The 27,892-nt window shown below is 42.0% G+C and overlaps 2 protein-coding genes and 1 long non-coding RNA gene across 3 annotated transcripts in view; 2 read left to right on the forward strand and 1 right to left on the reverse strand.

The window, feature by feature from the left end:
- Window positions 1–27,892, forward strand: part of LOC134750775 (myrosinase 1-like) — a 190,423-nt gene that overhangs the window by 48,228 nt on the left and 114,303 nt on the right. The window lies entirely within an intron of this gene.
- LOC134750584 (uncharacterized) lies at window positions 466–8,568 on the reverse strand. Its single transcript, XR_010128561.1, has 2 exons — window positions 8,396–8,568; window positions 466–591 (listed from the first exon to the last, which is right to left on the reverse strand). It is a non-coding gene; the product is annotated as an uncharacterized LOC134750584 (long non-coding RNA).
- LOC134750564 (dosage compensation regulator) lies at window positions 4,195–27,588 on the forward strand. Its single transcript, XM_063685772.1, has 23 exons — window positions 4,195–4,424; window positions 4,585–4,727; window positions 5,058–5,186; window positions 6,038–6,285; window positions 9,413–9,586; window positions 10,114–10,193; window positions 10,546–10,737; window positions 11,305–11,522; window positions 12,963–13,111; window positions 13,709–13,835; window positions 13,960–14,109; window positions 14,688–14,835; window positions 15,745–15,851; window positions 16,730–16,963; window positions 17,437–17,592; window positions 19,725–19,855; window positions 20,932–21,101; window positions 21,705–21,898; window positions 24,142–24,256; window positions 24,954–25,105; window positions 25,707–25,898; window positions 26,819–26,977; window positions 27,227–27,588. Exons 1-23 carry the CDS (start codon window positions 4,349–4,351, stop codon window positions 27,560–27,562), a joined length of 3,780 nt encoding a protein of 1,259 aa, XP_063541842.1. The 5' UTR covers window positions 4,195–4,348; the 3' UTR covers window positions 27,563–27,588.

Here is a 27,892-nt window from a genome sequence, read left to right on the forward strand (position 1 = left end):
TACATATTACTCAGGCTATTTTATAAGTTAAGAAATAACTACCAGTACATCTAACACAATAAAAAAAACTTCATTTACATACCCTATAAAATAAAATCTGCCCTAGTATCTAAACAAACCATCTTCCTCTGTCACTATATACAGAGTGTTCTTAGCAATTGGACAAAGCCGAAATGTACATATGCATTAGGCCTTAGGGTATTTAGAATCAGTATACCAAGTATCATAACAACCGGTGTAGCGGTTACGAAGAAATTAACAAATTACGATTTTTTACTTTGGAGCAGCCTGTATGTGTTAATAGCTCCTGAGGTAATAAATAGTATGAAACCTTCTTCGACCTTATTGATTATCTTTTTTTATTTATCAGAAATCAGAAATATTTATTGTGTAGATCATTGCCGCACATTTTCAAACAAGTTGTCAAAAGTCAAAAACACAGCATGTTCCTTTTTGTTGTCCAACATTGGAATTAATTTTTGTTTGAAAATTTATATCTTTTGTTCTAATTAAAAAAATATTAACGTTAGAGCATTCCTGAGAAGTAACCCTACGTGGGATTTCAGGGTTTGTCAAATGGCTAAGGTCACCCTGTATAACTGTAGTCATTAGAGTTAGAGTATGGTAAAAGACGACTCCGTCCGAAGGGTCCGATCCGGGCTTACTTGTCCGACACTTCAGTTTTCTATTGTATGCATCACCGATCACCCGTCATAGAAAACGAAGTCTCGGCTCTGACCCGGGCCGTTCTAACGTGACTCATCCTTTAAGAGTAATATATTAAAAGAAACATCACTGCCGTTACAAAATTGACACATGCTATGTTTTACCTTTTCGACGCCGTGTCAAACACAAAAGCAGTCATCTAGACGCCGCGTCACCGAAGTGTCAAAACTGAAATTGAACTTTATGCATTTAGATCTATGTTGCTCTGTGGCCTATGACCGATTAATCGGTCTTTGGCGTTGAACCTACGGATACTACGGTGCATACCTACATATATATATATATCGGTCATTGGCGTCCGCCGTCCAAAAGGTTAACAAGAATAACACAATTTATTATTGTTTCTAAATTACCGTTATCTGCCATTAGTCATGCCCTTTGGCCGCCAAAGACGTCAACTGACGCGCGCGGGGACAGCCCAATATCACAGGGCGGACACGCTATACATCAAAAATCACTTGCGTTTCTATGTGTGAACGGCACGTCTGTACACGCGGCATGCGTCATTGTGTGAGTAAGTTACTTAAAAACAGTACTGAGCGGTCGCCAAAAGGTCGTCAATCTGATGTCGCTTGATATGTAGTTATGTACCTAATCATAATAAAAATAAAACACGAAATACGCCAATATTTTTGCACCTACATGTGTATTTACAATAAGTAGACAGATTAATATTACATAAATGTATATACAACAATACAATACAATACTTTGTCAATAAATTATTTGTATATCTCAAAGGAAAGACAAAGACCCTTATTGCGAAAACGTCTTCGCTACCTCGTCTACCATTTTCGCTGGCAACGACTTAAGGCCCATCGTATAAATAAAGTTGGCAGTTGAATTTGAATCATAGAAGTACGAAATAAGGTTTAATTTCGTTTCTTTAAAAAATAAACATAAGAAATGCGACTCTATTACAATTAAATTGGACCGGTATCCCCTTCGAGGGTTTTGGAAGGGGTATTTCGTAAGGCATTGCTTACCAAAGCAGTTGCTAACTAAAACACTTTCATGTGACTTTTTAAGCACTTCATAATACGGGTAAGCTGATACCCATTCGATACCCGTTCCTTAAGCTGAAGGGGTATCGATTATAAATTATAACGTTTATTCCATTTTAAACTTTCTCTTCTTAAAAATGAATCAAATATTGCTTATTTATGTTTAAAGTGAAGGACTGGGGAGTCGACAGCACATAGATGTCATAATTTTTTTAATTAGGAAGGGGATACCCTTTCATTAAGCGGTATCTCTGAAAGGGAAACCCCTTCCTACAGCTAAGTCAAATGAACGGGTAATCAATTCCAAAGGGAAAGCCAATCGTTGGGGCTATTCGATAAACGACGGCCATTTTAAGGCTTTTTTCTGGGAAGGGGTGGACGGGTCCCCGATGTCTTTGAAGTAATTCAGTAATACTATAAGTTGGACCATCGGCATATTAGGAGGATGAAGTATACAGATATTATGTATTATATAGGCAATTTGGAATGGGCGACTTCGGTGGTGATTGTTTGATTCGCAAATACACATTATTTTGTTTAGTATGTGCGAGTGTTTTTATGTATTAGTGTTTCCAATAAATCATTTATAAGTTTTTTCTATTACTGTGTTTTATTCCTAAACTTTACCACTTTAGGACTACCTTTAGGCCGCGGACTAAACACACGCGACTGGCGGGGCGGTGAGCGGCAAATCAAAGCCGTTCATACATTGGATTGGTTCGCGTGCGTCCTGGCCGCGGCCTTAGAACGCTCTTATGCGGTAGATAAAGACGTAGGTATATAAGTACTGTGTATTGCCGTTGCCTGTGCAGCAATGGAACACATGATGGTACCATTATCAATTAATATTATAATTATCATCGCGTCGTCCCGGCATTTTGCCACGGCTCATCGAAGCCTGGGGCCCGCTTGACAACTAATCCCAAGAACGGTCGTAGGCACTAGTTTTTATAAAAGCGACTCCAGGTCTTCCAATCAGAGGGACCTAGGCCTTATTGGGATTAGTTCGATTTCCTTTCGATGTTTGCCTTCACCAAAAAGCGTCTGGTTAATATCAAAGAATGAACTCATTGGACATCATGCCACGTAGTGGTTATACCTCATGATACCTAGCATTACATAGACCAGCTATACGCGTGCGCCCGTAAGGGATAGACATAGATGACGTCATAAACGTGGGGATACCATATTGGTAAAAATTACCCCAATATTTGATATCACGTTGGGGCGATTACCCTGGAGGCAAAGTTAGCTTGTTTGACGGTATTAAAAAATTGTTAAATAAAATGTCAATGGGCCGTTCTTTTTAGGCGTATAAACAATGAAATACCTCCTATAATTCGCGCAGGTGGTACAAAACTAAACATGTTTAGTAAATAAAACGTAAAATAAAATGTATTATGGGTTTTAATTTAAAGAAATCACAAATCGCAATCACACCAATTAATTTAAACCACATTTAATCTTCACAACATTTGTTTATTTATTTTTTGGAATTAGAAGTACGAAAAAACTTCGAGGTCAAAATTACCCATAAAATTATGATATTTTCATCTGGTATCCCTAACATGATTGTTAGGCAGCTAAATTAAGAAGAAGTTTAAAAATGGCTGACCTCAGACTCTTACCTACCTACGTAATTTGGGCGGATAATTTTACAAATAATGTTTTGTTAATTTGCGTAAATAATTGTGATATTTTTATTGAAATCGTTTGATTCTACATTGCTTTGAGTGTAACGTAATTTTACGATGTTATTCTCACATATTGCGTTAAGAGGAAGGTGTAAAATACCGTACTTACGTGTGAAAGGTTATGATCTCATATTTTTGCTCAGAGCGGCTATTACAGCCGATTACAGAACAATTCACCAGTATTTTATCAAAGTTCAAGCATTCAAAACGCTAACCATCACTATATTTCATAAGAGAAAGCACAATTTCATACAAAACAACGATAAATTAACAAGCAACGAACAAACATGACATGTCACGTACTTATTTGTTTGCCACAACCTCGGTTGTGGCAGCGGTGGAAAAGTGAAACTATGACAAGGACAAACAATAACAGCGCTTTCTCTGCTACTCCTACTGAAAGATACATAAGACTATCCCGTTCGGTCATTTTCCCCCACTCCTCATGACCGATCCAGTTATACTAGATTCATGCATGATACCTAGATTCATGATACCTATACTCTTTGATCATGCCCTGCCCAATTGCGTTTGGTTATTTGCATAAGATTGATCTAGATAACAATTTATGCATATAATGATTCTATCATTTTATCAATCTATTTTCTCATCACTGTAAATATTTGATAAATAGTTAACAGTTCTTAGAAAATAAAATATACAACGCGCAAAGTTTGTTTCATTCACGGAACATTTTTAGCAAAACGAAACGCAGTTAACAGACAGTGACAGGACACCGCGTAGGCGTAGCAAAGCGGTGAGGGTTCCATAGGTGAGGGGTAAGGCGGCGAACGAACTTGAACGAAGCGTCTCTTCGTCATCCGTACTATCCGTAGTTGTAACTGATTTTTAGCGTCTACAGTTGTGTTGATTCATTAGTGTACTATCTAGCAACCTATAACCGCCTAAGCGGTATCTTTCACCATGGACGTGAAGTCTTTCCTTCATTCTTGGTGCGCCAAGAAAAGTCTCAACCCGACTTTCGACGTCCGTGCCACAGGTATTGATTGATCACTAAATTCACTAATACAATAATGTTTTTGCTAATATTTCTTATGCTTAGAATTTAAATGTGGTCGCGTAGTAATTTATAAAGCTTACTATAGAAGACGTTGCTAGTATTAAATAATGCAATAAATTAATTCTAACCTAATTTTTAGGGCCGAAACATCGACAACGTTTCCTCTGCGAAGTCCGTGTGGATGGTATTTCTTACGTCGGCGCCGGTAACTCGACCTCCAAGAAAGATGCTCAGATGAACGCATCCAAAGACTTTGTGAATTTCTTAGTCAGGACAAATCAGGTAATCATTCAGTTTTTGTAAAATATTATTTAATTTAATATTGAACGCTATTTGTCTTTGGTATGAGGATGGATCATGAATATCAAAATTGTAGGGTAACAATTTTCAGAAGTACATGCAAAAAAATATAAATTTTTGTATGAAGTGGTAAATAATTCTTCTGCATTTTGTATGTGCATGTGTTAATTTTTCTTTATTCAGGTTTTATTCAGTACTTACCTATCATGGTCTTTTTATTTTTTACACATTTCTCTATTTTTCACACATTCTTTTTGAAAATGTATTTATGTTACATGAAACAATAAAACCTACATACATACATTTGAACAGGTGGCTGCAAATGAAGTGCCTGAAGAGGTGAGAGTGAAGACTGAGGACAATGGCGGTGGCAACAACGGAAACTTTGGTGGTGGAGCCAGCTACCAGGGACAGGAGCCCCACAACAAGCCAGTTTTCCAGGTAAGTCTTCAGAACTTTATTTGTTAACACCTATATTGTGACTTTTTATTGTATTAACTTAAGAAATTGGAAATATTTATTGATAAAAATATTAAGCCAAACAAACACATTCAACTAAATATTTTCCGAAATATTTAGACTTGGTCACTTTTTCTTTAGTGTATGTTATTATCTATTTCAGTTTATAAACATATTCAATTTAGTAAAAATAAAAATTAATCCACTTCCATAATATAATTTATATCAACCCCTAAATTCCATCTTTAAAGTTGAATTCTGATGTTCTTTGTTGACCTGATATTGCATTGCCTTTAACCCTGACCAGGGTGCTTGCGCTATAAGCATTTTGCCACCAGTGGCCAAAAAAACTGTGATTACTTGAAGATGGTATATTTGTAAGTCTATACTTTTGTACTAAAGTGCAAAATTATAATAAATGTAACTTTTTGTAATCATTTTTGACTTATTTTATCAAATGAAAATTATTACGACGACTGGTCTGGCCTAGTGGATAGTGACCCTGCCTGTGAAGCCGATGGTCCTGGGGTCGGATCCCGGTAAGGGCATTTATTTGTGTGATGAGCACAGATATTTGTTACCGAGTCTTGGGTGTTTTCTATGTATGTACTTGTATATTATTTATATATATCATTGTCTGAGTACCTACATCACAAGCCTTCTTGAGCTTACTGTGGGACTTAGTCAATCTATGTAAGAATGTCCTGTAATATTTATTTATTACAAACGGATTTATCCATTTTAAACAATAAACGCGTTTCACAAGAAGGCGCAACTACTCTAGGGTATAATTTTTCTTTTGTAATAAAAAATATTATTCCTCCATTTTATAGGCAGGAATGGGGCCGGAAAGCATGGGCCAAGCGTATCAAGCCTACGGAGGGCCCAGCCAGAACTTCACCTACATGGACCGTCTCCAGCAGCAGAAGAACGTGGAAGAAGCCGAGGACCTGGATGTGAACGCCAGTCTCCATGGCAACTGGAACATGGAAAATGCTAAGTCGAAACTTCATCAGTTTATGCAGATGAACAAGATCAATGCGGACTACGCGTATAAGGCTGTTGGGCCTGATCACACCAGGTTTGTTGAAATGGGTCTCTATTGTTTCCCATATAGTTTATTAAGTCATAATGTATTGTTTGTCCACATTTTCTTTAGTCATACTTTGGTTTTTCTCAGATACGCGTAACTTTTCAGGATTGCCATAAAACTAACCTAACCTAACCTATCTATAGGATAACCTGAGGAAAATCCTGAAAGTTAAGTTTCAGTATTATGACTAATGATAATATGACAATCATTACATTATGACTTTCAATAATTATGTCAAACAAAGGGACCCCTGTTGGAATACGGTGCTTAGAAACGTTATTTAAAATTAAATGGAGCGTTATTGTGTATATTTACTTTTGTTATTTACATCTTGTTCGTAAAGTTTATTTGTGAAACAGGATTTTTACAGATGACAGTGAACTGGTTTAATACTCTGTGATCTACAATAAAGGTGTATAGATGAGTTCACAAACATATTTTCAAGCCAACTTTTAAATAACATGTCTCTAAGACACTGTCAATTAGGTTGTGTAAATATATTTTTATTATTATTACACACTTATTTAGCTTCACTGCGTATACCTTTGTATAATATATGTAGTGCTTCAAATCTTGTAACTAAAATTTAAACCACTTCCCGGTATCTGATTCAGTTGAAATTTAGAGTACTATCGTAATTCCTGTGACAATGCAATAATATGCTAACATGGAGGTGTTCTGATGATGCAGCCGGTAGATAGCCAAAGGAACCCCTCGATGGAAAAACACAAACACATCAAGCTAAGGCTCAATAGAAAGGTCTCAAGAAGTACTTGATAGACATGCAAATGAGAAGAAGTACAGTCAACAATAAAAGTGTGTCACAAATAGTATTTTTGACAGTTACTTTTGGAATGTTGGCTTGTAAAGATGTTTGTGAACTTGACCGTACAAATATTTTTCTAGTCTCAAAACTAACTTATTACCTATACAAGTATACATAGCAAAGTATTACACGTTTAAATAGTTTTAATAATGTCACGTCACACTATCAGCCTAACGTCAAGATACATGATAAAAGTAAGTGTATCCAATAAAGTTTAGTTTTAGTTTTAATAGCGAGTAAAAATTATGGAAATATCAATTATGTCAATTAAATGCTTATAAGCCATTGATTATTCATATTTAATTGAAAAACCAATGGCTGGCTGTTATTTCTGCAGGAAATGTGGTCAGGCATGACTTAAAAGTTAAGAAGTCAAGCTTGACATCAGAAACATGGAGACATTTTTAAGGGATTTTGACATTGTTAAGGACATCATATTCGATATGTAGATTAGCAGTTTTGTTTATACCTACATATATATTATTAATATTCGGTCAGTGTGAAAAACAAGTAATTCATACATTAGTTTTTTGCTTGACATAAACTTTTTTTGTACATAATTGAAAAGTTCTAAATTCATTGACAATTTAATCCTTTGTAAAACAAAACAAGGAAAATATCAAAAAAAAAAATGAAATTTATTATGTTGAAAACAAATTAGTCTAACTATGTACATTTTCAAATCCATCTCTGATCTCTGATGAATTTACTATCAATGATGGGTCCATCATTGATAGTAAATTCATTCATTCAGTAAATTTTTCGCTGTGAATATGAGCCTTATTTCAATAGCACATGGATTTCTAATTGTGCAGTGCCTGTGTAATAAGGCCCTAATAACGAAATCGGATAGTGTCTTGATGTTTCTAAATAACCTCAATAAAAATGTGAGGCATGTATTGCAGAGTTTAAGCAATATATACTTCACAACAATTTATTCCTATGGCTGGAGTTGATGATACAAATCTAAGACAATCAAAAATATTCATTGAATGAAATTATGAACATTTTTAAGCAAAATTACCGTTTGCAATTGTCAAATAAAACAAGTTGAAAAAGCATTACATGTTATTTTTCTATTAACTACTACTTTGAGGGATTCGCGGAGAAAGACAATGACGGTTACCGAGAAAATCAAAATTCGAAGCAAGTCTGAGTTCTATCTCTATCACTCGCTTATTAAATGATAGCGACGCAGATACAAAATCGTCGAATTTAGGTATTTGTGGTAACCCCCAGGGAGTCGATCAAGATTTCGATTAGAGAACTCACTATAGTCTATACAGATGTAGTGAACAATCCTTTGCCATCGTATTTTCTCGGAAACGTTCGTGTTTATCATGCTGCTTCAGTCGACCTCAGTACTTTTTGTAGTGAGACTGACTGAAATAGCATAACACGTTCATGCGTTTCTTTGAAAATACGATGGTAAAGGATTATTCACCACATCTCTCTCAACATGCAGATGCAAAACAAATGTTTATTGACTATTTCAAATGGTAACAGTATGAAATTGTTCATAATTTCCCTATAAAATCGGAGGGTTCATATTGATTGTCTAAGATTTGTTTTCAACGCAGGTAGAGACTATTTACACCAAGAAGTCATGCCTGACCAGACTTCCAGAATTTACTGCATTTACTCTGCAACGTTTTCGTCATTTGGGGGTAAGTTGTGTGTAGCGAAAACAGTTGATCAGTCTGGGGGAAAACCGATATGAGTACAATTTTTCCGAATAATTTTTGGTCATTTTCCAAACTTCCCGTGGTACTACGAGTACACGCCACCCAGTGCTTATCCATTCCCGATTTAAAATTGCATTTTGAATGTAAAAATAATTATCTCTTAATGGCGTTATATCGAGTGTCATCGATTTTCCTCTGGACTTCCAAAACACTTGAATAATGTGTGAAGACATATTCTGGAAATGTTTATTTTTTGTATTCTTGTGTATCTTGATAGATGATTTACGTAGTGTCTGAATGCGTACAGCGTCGGAAATAACTATTTAAGGCTGGTTTTAGTGTCATGCGGACCATCCGTGCGTATTGCTCCGCACTTTACCAATATGTATTAAGCTCTAAGTTTGAGTGGTTCGCGAGGAGACCGTCCGCACGGACAGATTTCTCATACAATTTAACGGTGCGGAGCGATCCGCACGGACGGTCCGCGTGACACTAAAACCAGCCTAACATTTACGGATACTGCATACGAGTACATATACAGCTTTACTTCCCGTTGTTTTGTACATACTACACGTCCTACAACACAAATTTGTATATTTAACAGGAGTTTCTGCTGCGAGATGTCGATATACGTCCGTCAACTGGGCCGCAACGTGACGGGCCGAGAGACGGCCTCGAACAAGCAGACTGCCAGCAAATCCTGCGCTTTGTCTCTCGTACGACAACTGTACCATCTTGGAGTTATTGAAGCTTTTAGCGGAACTCTGAAGAAGGACAGGTATAAATACACACATGTGCATGTATAATAGAAGTTTCTGCTGCGAGATGTCGATCTACGTCCGACAACTGACGAGAGACGGCCTCGAACAAGGAGGCTGCCAGCAAATCCTGCGTTCTGTGTCTCGTACGACAACTATACCATCTTGGAGTTATTGAGGCTTTTAGCGGAACTCTGAAGAAGGACAGGTACCATTACTGAAAATTTAAACTTCCCCCGTCCCGATATTCGTCAGAAGTGACATCTGTTTCTACCGTTGGGATATTGCAAACGTGATTTCGTACGTAATATAAAAAAAAGCCTTTCCACCGACAGGCGCAGGGTCGTCATGATGTGATATAGGGTATTAATCGTGGCAACAATTCAATTATACTCATATTATAGTGCAAAAGCTACAAGTCCGAGAGTGGAACACAAGACCGCTCTTGCTGGGTCGCCATTTAATATGTAAAGACAACCTCCATTAGAAGATAGAGGCACCTAGTGTATCTATTATGAATGTTATTAATGTTAAATTATGTTTGCAGGTCTAACGAAGGCAAAATGAAGCCACATCCAGTGGCTATTAGCCCTGAACTGGAAAAACAGTTGGCGAGCACCTTACAAGGTATTGTATCTTTGAATTCTGATGCAAACATATCTTGTGTAGTACTAGTTGTTTCAAAACCTTCTATAAAGGTGTGTTAAGGTGTCTATTTATTAAAATTTGCAGCGGCAGTACTGAGGAATCCTTATAATTAAACTGAAATGTTTGTCGCAATTTTTAAAGTAGGCTAATTTTTCAACTTTTAACTCTAGAACCGTTAAGTAAATAAATCCCAGAGAACAAATCTTTTTAGCTGGAAAAATGGCTGTTCCATACAATGTTTTTCTTGTTTTTGAGGTTAATGCCGCAGTAACAGTTTTTCTGTATGATCTGTTCTGTAACATTAACTTAACTATTTATTTCTGTTCTCCAGAACTCGGCATCGAACCTGTGAACGTAGACACAGCCCCAAAGCCGGACGACAGCGACGGGCAACCCACCGCTGTCCCCATACTACAAATAGATCGCGTTCGAGCCATGCGCGAGGCGCGCCCAACGCAAGCCGGCGTCGTGTCATGGTCGCCACCGCAGGCTAACTGGAACGCTTGGACTGCCTGTAATATTGGTACGTTGTAATATGTACTCTATGTCTTTGAGATAAGGTTCACGAGTCAGTTAGCAGCGATGGGCAACCCACCGCCGTCCCCGGCCCATACTACAAATAGATCGCGTTCGAGCCATGCCCGAGGCGCGCCCAACGCAAGCTAACTGGCTAACAAGGCTAACTGGAACTTATGGAACGCTTGGACTGCCTATAATATTGGTACGTTGTAATATAGACTTTATGGCTTTCAAATAAAGATTACTATCGCCGGCTACGTATCATGGTCACCACCACGAGCTGACTGGAACGCTTGGACCGACTGTAATATTGGCACGTAGTAGTGGCAAATGTACTAATATAGACATGAAGAAAGAGTAAGTTGAGTACCTAAGCACATTGGACGCGTTCTCATAGCGGTCTTTATGAGACCATTATATTCAATGCAGCTCTGCACGCCGCTCCAATGTGCGAGCGAGACATCGATAACGTGCATTGCGTCTCCTTCACAAACCGGAGCGTACGGATTTGCATCAGTGTGATAACCGCGTAAAGCTAAGTCACATGTTCTAATAACCTATTTCTTTACAGACGAAGGCCCCTTGGCCACAACCCCTCTCGATGACATCAGCTCAGACCTCGAGCGCAACCATCGTGACCTCTGCCAGAACAGCCAACTGTACCAGGAGAGCATGAAGGAGAGAGAAAATCTTCCTGTCTACGCCATGCGGTCCACCATTATGGAGGCCATCAATGAAAATCCCGTGATCATCATCAGGGGGAACACCGGCTGCGGGAAGACCACACAAGTAAGTGAAAATTATACATAAGGATCGCAACACACTTGTGACACCTCTAGTCCATCGGCTACGCTACGGTATACGCTTTCCATAAGAAGACTTATCTAGTAAGTAAAAACTTACAAACAATGGTAAAGCCTGACCAGTTATATATGATCATTGTCAAGAGGGCGCTGTTATTTTCATGTATAGGGTAACAGTTCAGCATAGTATGAAAAAATTAGTTCCAGTGAAATTCCGCAACATGGTTCGTGATCATATATTCCTGGTCAGGCTTTAAGAAACACTCTTCTGACACCCTCGTTGTTGGAAATATCCATAGGCTACCGTAACTGCATACCATGAAGCGGGTTGTTTGTCACCGACGCTATTAAAAAGGTGGGCAACGCTCATAAGGCAACTTGGTGTTATAAATATCCATAGCTACTGGTAGCCCTTGTGCCTATTAACTTCCTCAAAGCCCTATCTTCCTGTCTACGCCATGCGATCCACTATTATGGGAACCCCGTGATCATCATCAGGGGGAACACCGGCTGCGGGAAGACCAAACAAGTGCCCTTAGCACTTGGTGTCAGAAAGTTCGAAATTATGACAAGTAAATTCATCATCATGCTCCTAGCGTTGTCTGGGCTTTTTGACACTGCTCTGTCAGAGTCTGGGTCACCAATCCCAAGAATTGGCCTAGTCACTAGTTTTTACAAACAGAACTACCATGTGACCTTCCAACCCAGCGGTGAAACTAGGCCATCTTATTGGAACTAGTCCGGTTTCCTCACGATGTCTTCCTTCACCGAAAAGTGACGAGTAAATATCAAATGATAATTCGTACAAAAGTTTTAATAATCTCATCGGTACGAGCTGGCATATGAACCAGTGACGGGGATTGTAAATCGCACGCATAGTATAAACAGGGCAAAGTATGTTATCTTCATACAAACGCACCGCGCGCGACTTGTATGTGTGCGCGACTTGTACCTATGGTCGCCGCACACACACTCAAACAATATCTCGACCTGCGCACTGAGAAACGCGGGTTGTATGAAGATAACATACTTTGCCCTGTTTATACTATGTTGCACGCCTTACTGTTAGGCTACAAACGCTCTTGTAGTAAAAAAACAATTTGAGTAGATAGTTGAATAATTATATACAAATTTACATACATACATATAATCACACCTATTTCCCGGAGGGGTAGGTAGGCAAAGACCACGGATTTCCACTTGCTACGATCCTGACATACCTCTTTCGCTTCCTTCACTTTCATAACATTCTTCATACACGCTCGCCAGTTTAGGGTGCTCTTGACCTGGCCTATCTTTAGTATTTCCCCGATTTGATCAGAGAAAGTCCGCCGAGGTCTAATTTATGATATAAAATAAAAAAATCGCGCCTTTTTCTACTAATAGATTTGTTTGCTAAACTGGACTTGTATTTGTATTTGTGCAGGTATGCCAGTTCATTCTGGACGACTACGTAGCGAGCGGCCAAGGCGCCTGGGCCAACATTTGTGTCACCCAACCACGAAGAATTTCCGCTGTAAGCGTGGCCGAAAGAGTGGCGTCTGAGCGGTGTGAAGAGCTTGGAAACAGTGTTGGGTATGTTTTACTATACATTATTGTAGGCCGGGAAGTTGCAATTCGTGAACGAGATTCTATTTGAAGCTGAGTCCCACAAAGGAGACGAATCCAAGAATCGTTATCCCTGCCAAAGCGTGTATAGACTATATAGTGCTTTTTTCCAAACATTACGAGGAAATAAGATAAAATAATCAATTATTTAAGCATTACTCGAAATTCTAATCGAACCTTCACGTCAAAATCAAAAACTTCTAAAACAATTTTAGTATTATAAATATGATTCAGTGAATAACCAGGGGTGCATAACTCCTCGCTTCGGGCAAACTCGGCTCCATTCGGCTCAGCACTGCTCCGAGCAATTATTAGGATTGGCACAACTTGACGTCCCTTTGCGTGCACGACCACAGATAGGATAATGACCTGAATTTTGACAACAGGATAGTGCCATATATAAGAAAGGAACATCATGGTTCGACCCTGAACTGCTGTCAAACTTCGTAGGAAGTTGCCTTTCAGTACAGTAGTAATATTCTTTATTCTGTGGTATAACCAATTAAATTTCTAAATAGCTATGCTCTAAAAGTTGTAGATTTGATTATAATTTTTATTTTGCAGCTATTCCGTGCGATTCGAGTCCATATTACCAAGGCCGTACGGTTCAATCATGTTCTGCACCGTTGGCGTGCTACTCAGAAAACTTGAAGGCGGATTGAGAGGAGTCAGCCATGTTCTAGTAGATGAGGTAAATCATTCTTAATTTTTTTGACATACTCATGTGAAATGCAACTCTCGATAAGTTAAGGCAAAAAAATCCAAAAAAATTCATTGTTATATGTTAACTAATCACGTATATTTTATTCACTTAGGTGCACGAGCGAGACGCAGACACCGACTTCGCCCTGATTCTGTTGCGCGACATGGCGCATACTTACCCGGACCTGCGCATCATTCTCATGTCAGCCACTGTTGACACGACACTGTTTACTAAGTACTTCGGAAACTGCCCCGTTATTGAGGTAAAACATGTCAACATTGTCAACCCTTGATAAATACAAAATTATCTCAGCCGAATGACCCAGAATCGACGCTGTGAAATTGCGCAGTTAATGCCAAATGAATCAACCACAATTAGCGGACTGATCAGCTATGAAACTTTCCATAGAATAAAAGTTAGCGAACACTTTAACGGTGACAGGCGGTTTGGCAACTGACTCTTAGAGTCGGTTGCACCAAACCGTCTGTCACCGTTTTACCGTTCGCTAAATTTTATTGTATGGAAACTTTCATAGTTCTCTGCTGCTTGACGTTAATCAGTCTGTTAATTGTGGTTGGTGCAACTGGCCCTTAGTCAACTCTTAGCTATGCGCCGACGCTAAAGGCGCGTAGCGAGCGGACCATGATCTAAGAGTTAAGTTTTTAGAAAATGGCGAAACTATTACTGTGACTTCACAATTAATAGGTACACCTTAGAATCAGATCAGCACTCCTGTAAAGTTTTGTGTAAAATTTTGAAATGTTTCAAAGGCACGTAAAGTATGCCTTTTATTCTTTGCTCAAAAAAAGAAATGTTTGACATGTTTTTCTACATTAACAGGTCCCTGGACGCACGTTCCCAGTCCGCCAGTATTTCCTCGAAGACTGTATCGAACTGACCAAGTTCGTGCCGCCCGTGGACTCCAGGAAACGCAAGGCTTCAGGGAAGAAGGCTAATAAGGATGATGGAGATGATGACGAGGATGAAGGTGGGTCTAGTAGAAGCATCGAACTGACCAAGTTCGTGCCGCCCGTGGACTCCAGGAAACGCAAGGCTTCAGGGAAGAAGGCTAATAAGGATGATGGAGATGATGACGAGGATGAAGGTGGGTCTAGTAGAAGCATCGAACTGACCAAGTTCGTGCCGCCCGTGGACTCCAGGAAACGCAAGGCTTCAGGGAAGAAGGCTAATAAGGATGATGGAGATGATGACGAGGATGAAGGTGGGTCTAGTAGAAGCATCGAACTGACCAAGTTCGTGCCGCCCGTGGACTGGAAAACGGAAGGCGTCAGGGTAAAAGGCCAATAAGGATGATGTAGACGATGACGAAGATGAAGATGGGTCTAGTAGAAGATGTAGGTGGGTCTAAAGATGGAAGTGGGTCTAGTAGAAGGTAGGTTCAGTAGAAGACCCAATCGAACTAAGTTCGTGCCGCTCGTGGACTCCAGAAAACGCAAGGCTTCAGGGAAGAAGGATAAGGATGATGGAGACGATGACGAGGATGAAGATGGGTTTATATGAAGAAAACTGCTAAGTTTTAACTAACTGGGGTGGCGCAACGAGCCAATGGGGTTGGCAACTGTCAAAGGTTAGCAGAGATGGCGCCATCATAGCTTGCCCCTTTTTCTATGAGATTTGGCTTAAAGGGCCGGCATCCAGGGCATAAAAAAAAACAAAAAATTTACACAATTCTAGGGATTGACAGGGCAAGCTATACTGGCGCCCTCTGCTAATTATTTCGACCGGCCAACCCCATTGAACATGGACTATTGTAATATAAAATGCAACTCAGTACGTCAGTACTCGCGACGCACTTCATAAATTGGTGTCTTTTTAGTCTTATAATACTAAACAAACCATGCAAAATAGGGTTTAATAGCTTTTTTTATATTAATAGGTGTTGGTGTGGACGAGCAGGAAGAAGATTTGAACAAGATCGGTCCACTGGGCAACGATTACTCACCTCAGACGGCGCAGTCAATGGCCAAGCTCTCCGAGAAGGATGTAAGTAGTGTCCCGAAAAGTTGGTCAACATTATGTATGTTGCTTGTCTTGAAAATACAGTGAATCTCTACCTAATCGCTGTGTATATCTAATTCCCATTAATAGGAGAAAGGCGACTGTTTGGCAGTTATATCTAACTGTTTGGAGAGGATCACAGTTTTTTTCAACCCAGTTAATGTTTTGCACGGTAGGCAATGTTGAGAAAGTTTACTCTAGTATTAAAATAATAAGTTACATATAGATTTTTTTTATTTGCCAACTTTTAGCATACCAATTTTTCTACACTAAATGTTGTTTCGATTTTCAATAGGGTATTTGACTGTATTTAAAATAAATTATTTTACACCATGCATGAAATAAAACACCAGAAGATGAATAGAGAAACATAGACAGCAGTTATTTTTAGACACAATTTCTATTTTAAAACCCGTATAAAACTATAAAGAGTTAGTAATTTGATTGTGACGTCACATCTAGTGTTTCATATAAATTCCATAGTAGCAAAATCGTTTTGACAGTTCGAAAAAAGAAACTGATTTGACTAGTAGTCAAATACTCTATTGTCGGCACGGGCCCCTGCAAACTTAGCCAATTATAAAACTTATTGGTACCCCTAAAAACGATTAGGGACATAGGGCTCGCAGAAGAATCCTCCATTTGTCACGATCTTGAGCGACTACTTCCAGTTCTTTCCAGTCCAGTCCAGTTGAGCCAGCCTCTTTCATAACTGATCGCCTCCATGTAGTACACGGCCTCCCCGACCGTCTAGCCAGCCGAATGCCAGTGGAGACCCTGCTTGGCCAGATGGCTGTCCGGCCTACGGCATTTCCTTTCAAGGATTTCCCGTCCGACTACCATAACACATTTTATTTTTCCAGCTAAGCTTCGAGCTAATCGAAGCCCTCCTCGTCTACATCGGCTCGCTGAACAGCGACGGCGCCGTCCTGGTGTTCCTCCCCGGCTGGAACCTGATCTTCGCGCTGATGAAGCACCTCATGCAGCACAGGCTGTTCGGGGACCAGTCCAGATACGTGATCCTGCCGCTGCACAGCCAGATCCCGAGGGAGGATCAGAAGAAGGTGTTTGTTACGCCGCCCCCTGGGATTATTAAGGTGAGGATATCTTATTATTTTTAAGCATTTAACAGTAAAGGTGAAGTGAACGCTAACGTCTACATACATAAACGTATAGCGCCATCTACGTCAGCGGCTAAATTGGCAGCTATAATATTTTGCACTACTTTACGCGTCTTACTATTTCTTTGTAACCGTTTTTAGGGCCTCGTTTTTACCCTTTGGGTACGAGACGAGACCCTATTACTAAGACTCCACTGTCCGTCTGTCTGTCACCAGGCTGTATCTCATGAACCGTGATAGCTAGACAGTTGAAATCTTCACAGATGACGTATTTCTGTTGCCGGTATAACAACAAATACTAAAAACAGAATAAAATAAATATTTAAGTGGGGCTCCCATACAACAAACGTGAATTTTTGCCGTTTTTTGCGTAATGGTACGGAACCCTTCGTGCGCGAGTTCGACTCGCACTTGGCCGGTTTTTATTATTCATTTATTTTCACCACCAGGTTATCCTGTCAACAAACATCGCGGAAACCTCGATCACCATCAATGACGTAGTGTACGTCATCGACTCGTGCAAAGCCAAGATGAAGCTGTTTACGTCACACAACAACATGACGTCATACGCCACCGTGTGGGCCAGCCGGACTAATTTAGAACAGGTACGATTAATGAAGTATGTGAGGGGGCAGGGGATGTGGTAGGCCTCCCTCAACAGGATGATGGAATGAAAGGCAGGAACCAGGACGACGATGGGTATTTATTAATTAAAATAAAAGGCACCTGTAATAAAAATAAAAGGCGCCAATACAGGCGAGAGTTAGCTGTCTGATGCCATAACACATATAAAACACTTAATTAAATGACTTAATTATTATAAAAACTTACAATTAATGTGTCTTTCGAATGTAGGTAGACTAGAGGTGCGCTGGTTACAATAGGTCGTGTCGTGCACCATACACTTTGCACTTATGTTCATTATTTATTTATTTTATTTAAACTTTATTGCACATAAAATTATAAGTACAAATGGCGGACTTAATGCCATAAGGCATTCTCTACCAGTCAACCACTGGGCTAAAAAGAGATGGTTGTTAGGTGCAGGATTAATACTCGAAAAATTAAAACGATAATCGCTACCAATTATTTACAAAATAAGTATTTACAAAAATAAGTATTTACAAAAATAAGTATTTACAAAATAAGTAAGTAAGTATGGATTTGCTATAGATCACATCACAATATAAAATATTAAATTTTAAATACTATGTAGGAAATAGATGTTTACTGATCGAAGTTTTGTATTGAACTGATAATTATAACCAACGAATCAAGGGATTCCGAGAAAGATTTGAATCTGAATAGTGAATTTAGAATCTCTTATGTGCCAGGAATAATACAAAAGCTGGTAGTGTAACGTTCCGTTACACGCACCGTTACAAAGTATTGTACATCATCCACTCATGCAAAACAAAGATGAAACTGTTTACGTCAGCACACAACAACATGACGTCTTGAATCACCGTGTGGGCCAGCCGGACTAATTTAGTACAGGTACTATTGTACGTCATCGACTCCTGCAAAGCCAAGATGAAACTGTTTACGTCAGCACACAACAACATGACGTCTTGAGTCACCGTGTGGGCCAGCCGGACTAACTAAGTACAGGTACTATTGTACGTCATCGACTCCTGCAAAGCCAAGATGAAACTGTTTACGTCAGCACACAACAACATGACGTCTTGAGTCAGCGTGTGGGCCAGCCGGACTAATTTAGTACAGGTACTATTGTACGTCATCGACTCCTGCAAAGCCAAGATGAAACTGTTTACGTCAGCACACAACAACATGACGTCTTGAGTCACCGTGTGGGCCAGCCGGACTAATTTAGTACAGGTACTTATTGTACGTCATCGACTCCTGCAAAGCCAAGATGAAACTGTTTAGGTCAGCACACAACAACATGACGTCTTGAGTCACCGTGTGGGCCAGCCGGACTAATTTAGTACAGGTACTATTGTACGTCATCGACTCCTGCAAAGCCAAGATGAAGCTGTTTAGGTCAGCACACAACAACATGACGTCTTGAGTCACCGTGTGGGCCAGCCGGACTAATTTAGTACAGGTACAATACGTCATCGACTCCTGCAAAGCCAAGATGAAGCTGTTTACGTCACACAACATGAAAATGAAATTAAATGAAATGAAAATGAATTTATTTATTTCAGACACCAGGTGTCCATATTTGTGTCTACAAGACTATATTAGTACTTTACGATAAAAAATAATACTATAAAACTATATAGAAATCAAAGATAGATATAACTCCGTAGTAGATGGATACAGTCTAAGGAAAAAACGTGCCTCGAAAATCACGAAAATTTGATTCTCGATCAGATGGCGCCACTAGCTTTGGCCTACTCTCGTATAGAGGGCGTTGACGGTTTCGTTTGTTATTTATAATTTTAACGCATATCAGTGAAAGAACATGGGTCAAAATCATATAAAAATAATTATTGCAAATAAAGAAATCATTTATCCATATTTAAATACATTCTAACGTATTTTTATAAATATTTATTTTTAGTTTTAAAGTGTGTCGACAGATGGCAGTGAATTTACTGGGGTTACAAAATTTACTATGACAGTACCGCTCTAGTATAAGTTACTCTATGATAGAAATACATAGTAAAACACATGACGTCATACGCCACCGTGTGGGCCAGTCGGACTAAACACGAACTTTTGTTTGCAGTTTAACTTATTTAAGTAACGATTCATCTATTTTTTGCAGCGCAAAGGTCGCGCAGGCCGCGTGCGCGCGGGCGTGTGCTTCACGCTGTGCTGCAAGGCGCGCTTCGAGCGGCTCGAGGAACATTTGGCGGCAGAGATGTTCCGCACACCACTGCACGAGCTCGCTCTAAGGTAATGGCTCTTCTTTACAGTCGTACCCTCATTGCTGAGGGTCGCGATTACCACGGACGCTTAGCAACACTTTTTTCCAGGCACTCCTCATCATCATCATATATTTAAGAGTAAAACTCTTGTCGGTGGAGCAATTTCCATGTTTGGCGGTCCTCTGCCTTCTCTTTGACAGCCTGATACGACACGACGTTGAGTTTTGCATGTACGCTCTCCTTGGTCTTCCCTTCTTCCTCCTTGCTTCAACTTTCCCTTGTATGATGTTTTTGATAAATTCGTCGTGTCGTATCAGGTGCCTAAGCATCTTTTCTCTATCTATAGTTCTTAACAAACTCCTCTTCTTTCCTACTATACGTAAAACCTCTTCGTTGGTATTCTCCTATCCTGCGCCATTTGCAGGCAAGCCTGGGCCTTGGGTCCTGCATATGCCTTTATTGTGTCTATCCACCGGGTAGGCGCTCTTCCCCTACTTCTCTGAAGAGAAGAGAAGTAGAGGAAGCTAATGGCTATGATAGGCATTTTCGTCAGTAGAAAAGAGCGGCAAATTTTAAAAATGTTGGCGCGAAGGTTTGTCCTGCCATAGAAAACTTTAATTTCGCGCCTTTTTCTACCAACAAAGTTGGTTTGCCGAAGTATAATTATCAAATATTTTAACAATGTGTCGCATACCTGTTACTGCCAAAGAAACGCCAGTCATCCACACGAATACGAGTTGCGTTCACACTGCTGCAACGCGCTACGGGTGCTTAGAGGAACATTTGGCAGCTGAAATGTTCCGTATTCCACTGCACGAACTGACTCTCTGGTATTTTTGTCCAGTCTGCAGAAGATCCCTACAGTAAAGACTACAGATAAATATACTAGTCTTTTAACAATACTAGGTTGCTTCCTTACTTGAGTCCCATGTATATGTAGATTTACCAGCCAAACAAGCCTCTTCAAGGAACTTTGATTATCATTGTTGATTCGATATCGCGTGCGTGGGACTCAAAAGAGAGCCTACTTCGCCCTAACTATAACGGACGGACGGAATGCTAAGTTATAAGTACGCAATCTAATGTACCTACATTTTCTTACAGCATCAAGCTCCTCCGCCTCGGCAGCATCGGCCACTTCCTCTCCAAGGCCCCGGAGCCCCCGCCGCTAGATGCCGTGATCGAGGCCGAGGCGATGCTCCGCGAGTTGGGGTGCCTTGATGCCAACGACGCGTTGACTCCATGCGGCACTATACTGGCTAAGCTGCCTATCGGTAAGTGTTTTTATCGCTTGAAGGTTTTGTACCAAATTCGAAACCTTCTAAGCGAGGAAATACGTAAGTTGCTGTGCGAATCGCTGGTTCTCTCCAAGTTAAACTACGCAGATATTGTGTATGGGCCACGACTGCTGGAAAAAACTCGCCGTCTTATCCAAAGAGTCCAAAATGCTTGTTTCCGTTTTTGTTGTTCAATCTCGCCGAGAAGTCATATCACACCTTGAAAAATGAATGAAAAAATGAAAAATGAATGAAAAATGAAAAATTGTTTATTTTGGTTAAAACATTTCACAATTTACAATTTAGTTATGCTTGGAATCTCCTTGTAAGTATTGTAAATACTTGTGGCAGAAGACCCCGCTACTAACTATTAAGGGTTTATAAATAGTAACCGAACATATCATTTGAAGTAATATTTAGGTGAAGATATTATATAATTAGTATGAACTTTAGCTAAAGTAAAGTTTAACATATAATTTAGGCTAGACGCCGTGATCCCTCGACTTGCACATCTGTACGCTTACCCAACAAGTTACTTGACTGACTGTCACATCGACATATTGTCAAATGACATCGCTAATTACTGTCTTTCCATTTCAGAGCCCCGTCTCGGCAAGATGATGGTGCTCGGCTTCGTGCTGGGCGTGGGCGACGCACTAACAACAATGGCGGCCAACTCCACCACATTCCCCGAGGTGTTCGCGGTGGAGGGTCGCCGCCGCCTCATGCCGCACCAGCGCGCGCTGGCCGGCGACCGCGCCTCCGACCACGTGGCCATGCTCAACGCGTTCCAGGTGTGTACTGTACTACACTAGTGTGGGCCACAGGTGACCACAGGTGTCGCGCTGGCCGGCGACCGCGCCTCCGACCACGTGGCCATGCTCAACGCGTTCCAGGTGTGTACTGTACTACACTAGTGTGGGCCACAGGTGACCACAGGTGTCGCGCTGGCCGGCGACCGCGCCTCCGACCACGTGGCCATGCTCAACGCGTTCCAGGTGTGTACTGTACTACACTAGTGTGGGCCACAGGTGACCACAGGTGTCGCGCTGGCCGGCGACCGCGCCTCCGACCACGTGGCCATGCTTAACGCGTTCCAGGTGTGTACTGTACTACACTAGTGTGGGCCACAGGTGACCACAGGTGTCGCGCTGGCCGGCGACCGCGCCTCCGACCACGTGGCCATGCTCAACGCGTTCCAGGTGTGTACTGTACTACACTAGTGTGGGCCACAGGTGACCACAGGTGTCGCGCTGGCCGGCGACCGCGCCTCCGACCACGTGGCCATGCTCAACGCGTTCCAGGTGTGTACTGTACTACACTAGTGTGGGCCACAGGTGACCACAGGTGTCGCGCTGGCCGGCGACCGCGCCTCCGACCACGTGGCCATGCTCAACGCGTTCCAGGTGTGTACTGTACTACACTAGTGTGGGCCACAGGTGACCACAGGTGTCGCGCTGGCCGGCGACCGCGCCTCCGACCACGTGGCCATGCTCAACGCGTTCCAGGTGTGTACTGTACTACACTAGTGTGGGCCACAGGTGACCACAGGTGTCGCGCTGGCCGGCGACCGCGCCTCCGACCACGTGGCCATGCTCAACGCGTTCCAGGTGTGTACTGTACTACACTAGTGTGGGCCACAGGTGACCACAGGTGTCGCGCTGGCCGGCGACCGCGCCTCCGACCACGTGGCCATGCTCAACGCGTTCCAGGTGTGTACTGTACTACACTAGTGTGGGCCACAGGTGACCACAGGTGTCGCGCTGGCCGGCGACCGCGCCTCCGACCACGTGGCCATGCTCAACGCGTTCCAGGTGTGTACTGTACTACACTAGTGTGGGCCACAGGTGACCACAGGTGTCGCGCTGGCCGGCGACCGCGCCTCCGACCACGTGGCCATGCTCAACGCGTTCCAGGTGTGTACTGTACTACACTAGTGTGGGCCACAGGTGACCACAGGTGTCGCGCTGGCCGGCGACCGCGCCTCCGACCACGTGGCCATGCTCAACGCGTTCCAGGTGTGTACTGTACTACACTAGTGTGGGCCACAGGTGACCACAGGTGTCGCGCTGGCCGGCGACCGCGCCTCCGACCACGTGGCCATGCTCAACGCGTTCCAGGTGTGTACTGTACTACACTAGTGTGGGCCACAGGTGACCACAGGTGTCGCGCTGGCCGGCGACCGCGCCTCCGACCACGTGGCCATGCTCAACGCGTTCCAGGTGTGTACTGTACTACACTAGTGTGGGCCACAGGTGACCACAGGTGTCGCGCTGGCCGGCGACCGCGCCTCCGACCACGTGGCCATGCTCAACGCGTTCCAGGTGTGTACTGTACTACACTAGTGTGGGCCACAGGTGACCACAGGTGTCGCGCTGGCCGGCGACCGCGCCTCCGACCACGTGGCCATGCTCAACGCGTTCCAGGTGTGTACTGTACTACACTAGTGTGGGCCACAGGTGACCACAGGTGTCGCGCTGGCCGGCGACCGCGCCTCCGACCACGTGGCCATGCTCAACGCGTTCCAGGTGTGTACTGTACTACACTAGTGTGGGCCACAGGTGACCACAGGTGTCGCGCTGGCCGGCGACCGCACCTCCGACCACGTGGCCATGCTCAACGCGTTCCAGGTGTGTAGTGTACTACACTAGTGTGGGCCACAGGTGACCATAGGTGTCGCGGAGGTGGTTAGTTGTAGTGTCCGTGGGCTACTTAACGCGTTCTTCCTCGCTTCACTCGTCGTCCGCCATTTCGCTCGGTCATATATATGGATATCGTTATTCTATTAATAAATAAGTAGCCACTTGAATCATTCGTTAAATAAATTATATTGCAAATGTTACATGTCGAAAATAATCTATGTAACAATATTTAAAGTAAAACGTTATCATATGAAAATTTGGCGAAGGTTGAGTGTCAAAATAAAACATCGGCGAAGTGGAATTCGGACATAAAAAGTTTGGCTAAAAGGCAAAACACGGAACTGGATGCCTAAGTACTCCTTTTAATCCTTGATTGACTTTTATATATGTTTCAGATGTGGGAGCGAGAGCGCGCTAAGGGCGAGGAGGCGGAGATGGCGTGGTGCGAGTGGAAGGGGCTGCAGCAGACCACGCTCCGAGTCACCTCGGAGGCCAAATATCAGCTTATAAGTACGTAACACGTCAAATGCCCACTTCAGAGGAGTTACATGCGCGTTGCCGACCCTAATACTCCGCACCCTCGTTGAACTCTGGCAACCTTACTCACCGGCAGGAACAATACTATGAGTAGGGTCTAGTGTTATTTGGCTGCGGTTTTCTGTAAGGTGGAGGTACTTCGCCAGTTGGGCTCTGCTCTAGATCTGGAATGACATCCGCTGTGCTGTGCCCTACCACACAAAGCGTAATGACATTCACAGTGCCCATACCTCTCTAAAGCCTTGGCCCTCAAGTTTGGAGTTCCTTGCTCCTCAAATAACTTCCTCCGAAAACCGGTAATTTTATAGTAGGCAACTTAATGACACCGAATGAATTTGAGTAACAGCTGGCCATAGACTGATCATCACGAACCGATTGCGCTTTGCTACTAAAAGACGAATTATCTAATATGTCCTGTCACGGTCGCCACTATTGTCCAGGCGGACAATAAGAACTCCAGCAATATTTTATTACTAGGTTCACAATTTGAATTAAAGTTACGAAAATATAAAAATTGGCTCTGAGCGACGTGCGTCAGAGTGGACTCGTCGACTAGCCGCCTGGCCGATCGCCCGCGCTCTTCTCGCCTCGTGTGCTGCATCCCGCTCTCGCATCCACTCGCGGCCGGCGGGCGCTCGTACACTCAGTCTAACCCAAATGTCTGTTATAGATATCCTGACCACCTCAATCGGGTTCCCGGAGGAGTGTTGCGTGCCCCAACGCTGGAACCCGACCGTGCCCGACCCGATGTTAGACATCGTGATCGCGCTCATGAGTATGGGCCTTTACCCCAATGTCTGTCTGTATCAGGGGAAACGGAAGGTCAGTATAGTTATCATAAACTAGAAATCTGAGAATTTAGAAATCTAAGAACTCTAGTGTCTATATTCAAGATACTAAAATGACAGTTCGATTGTTAAATTTTGTAACCTGTCATCGCTTTTATACTCAAATGACAGGTCAGTAGGACGAATTGGGGCAATCTCTTTACGCCATCTGGCAACCCTAAATAATCAGTGTTGCCAGATTAACAAAAACCAATTTTTCGTGACTTTTTGCCCTCGTCTGTGACAAGTGCGTGATTTATTTTTGGTCGCACTTGGCCAGTTTTCTTTATATTTTATAATGCGAGGACAAAAAGTAACTTTTGAAATAAAAATGTGACTATGTTTATTAAACGAAACGTAACTTATAATATAACTCGGAAGGAACTTTATGTTGTGTGTCATTTGATAGGTCAAAATGAATAGGGGTGTTCAACGACAGGTTTTGTTAAAGTGAATACTTTCAAAAATAATCGCTCCGAAAAAAAATGCAATAAGTGAAAAGACTGAGCTGGAGAAATGTTTCTCCCATTGATATCTTTCAATCTGACAATTCCTCTAATACGTTTATTTTTAAAGTAATCTTTACTTTCCACCAGGTGTTAACAACAGAAGGCAAGCCAGCCCTCATCCACAAGACATCCGTGAACTGCAGCAACTTCGAGCAGAAGTTCCCGTCGCCACTCTTCGTGTTCGGCGAGAAAGTGCGCACGCGCGCCATCAGTTGCAAACAGACCACCATGGTGGCGCCACTGCATCTACTGTTGTTCGCTTGCAGGAAGGTTGAGTGGGTAAGACCCAACATCATAGAGTAACTTATACTAGAGCGGTACTGTCATAGTAAATTTTGTAACCCCAGTAAATTCACTGCCATCTGTCGACACACTTTAAAACTAAAAATAAATATTTATAAAAATACGATAAAATGTATTTAAATATGGATAAATGATTTTTTTATTTGCATTAATTATTTTTATATGATTTTGACCCATGTTCTTTCACTGGTATGCGTTAAAATTATAAATAACAAACGAAACAGTCAACGCCCTCTATACGAGTGTAGGCCAAAACTAGTGGCGCCATCTGATCGAGAATCAAATTTTCGTGATTTTCGAGGCACGTTTTTTCCTTAGACTGTATCCATCTATTACGGAGTTATATCTATCTTTGCCCAACATAAAAGCGTTTGATACGGTCACAGGCTGTAATTTGATTTAATACAATACAACCCTATTGGCTCAATCATTAAAGTCCGTGGCCGTACATAGAATGCAGAATCGCAAAAGGCCACCTATATAATTGTGTTATGATCGACCCTCGTTATGATTATATCGAAAGCCATTATGGTTGTGTTCAAAGCCTCCTTAGCTATTTCCAGAACATCCTTGATTGTTTCCAAAGTCTCCTTGGTTGTATCCAAAACCTCTGTGTAGTTTGTTTTGAATGATTCACGGTTAGTTTAAATATATATTGACCGGGATATAGGCCGTGATTACCTTTTATATTATTTATGAGCTCCCGATATTTCGACGCAGTTACATGCATCATGTTCACGGGTGACTGAATCACCCATCGGGTATCGGTATCGGGAGCTCATAAATAATACAAAAGGTAATAACGGTCTATATCCCGCTCTTAGTGTTAGCCTACCTGCGAAGCAAACTTCGTTGCCCAAGTGACATAAATATGTAAATAAATAATTGTATTCCAGATCGACGAAATGGTGCGCCTGGACAACTGGCTGAACTTCGAGATGTCACCGCGCGTCGCCGCCATGGTGACGGCGCTCCGGCCCGCCATAGAGAAGCTGGTCGAGCGCGCGGCCGCTGAGCCTGATGCTGCGCTGCAGTTCTCTCCCTCCGAGCAGAAGGTAAGGGAAAAAGGGAAGGGGATATACATCTGTCCCGTACTGCTGCAGTGACGGTTCTTCGACACGCCATATATTATATCGAGAGTTTTGACACTGTTGAATTTATAAGCCAAGCCACTGTAAGTGACTCCAGTGGCATTCCAATTCATAAACTACCCTAATTATTAATTAACTAACCTAATAACCAACTTATAAATCTTATAATAGTTTCATCTTAGAAAAATATCATGACAACATTTCCTTTTACAGCTCGTCAACTGCGTGAAGGCCTTATGCGTGGTCGACGCCGGAGACTACAACATCCAACGCGAGCAAGGCACCCCCGTGTTCAGACCCGACGGGGCAAAACGGGGCAACCGCGGCTGGGGCACCAGCGGACCGCGAGCCGGCTTCACCGGGGGCGGCATCGGGGGCAGGGGCGGCTTCGGGAGTAATCAAGGAGGATTTGGAAACAACCAAGGAGGATTCGGAAGTAACCAAGGAGGATTTGGGAATAGAGGAGGATTTGGAAATAGAGGGGTTGGTGGCGGTTTTAGGGGGAGAGGAGGGTTCCGTGGTGGTTTCAGAGGCAGGGGCCAATGGTGAAGTGATTAGACCATTCCTTATTAATTTAGTGTGACGTTTTGTGTATTATTAAGATTACTTAGTGAAATAAATATATTGACTTACAAACTGGTTTTTCTACTAATAAAAGGTCTATGAAACATTTATTGAAACAATAATCACACTTATTTATGTCGCTCATCATTCTAACCACAAATTACAGATGATTTAATTTCGTCCGAAACAATTAAAAAGTACATTGACACCATGATCTACCGCGGTGAGCAGAGATTTAAATACAAGAACCATTGTTGACGCAATTAGCAGACCATTCGTAAGTCATAATAGTGTTGTGTATGTCAGTTTGATCAT

This window comes from Cydia strobilella, chromosome 20 (genome assembly GCF_947568885.1).
Source record: "Cydia strobilella chromosome 20, ilCydStro3.1, whole genome shotgun sequence".
Lineage (NCBI taxonomy): Eukaryota > Metazoa > Arthropoda > Insecta > Lepidoptera > Tortricidae > Cydia > Cydia strobilella.

Coding starts and splice junctions, on each gene's coding strand:
- LOC134750564 (XM_063685772.1), top strand. CDS start 4,349: ATGGACGTGAAGTCTTTCCTTCATTCTTGGTGCGCCAAGAAAAGTCTC. Junction 11,523..12,962: donor GCTGCGGGAAGACCACACAA/GTAAGTGAAAAT, acceptor GTATTTGTGCAG/GTATGCCAGTTCATTCTGGA. Junction 14,110..14,687: donor GAAACTGCCCCGTTATTGAG/GTAAAACATGTC, acceptor CTACATTAACAG/GTCCCTGGACGCACGTTCCC.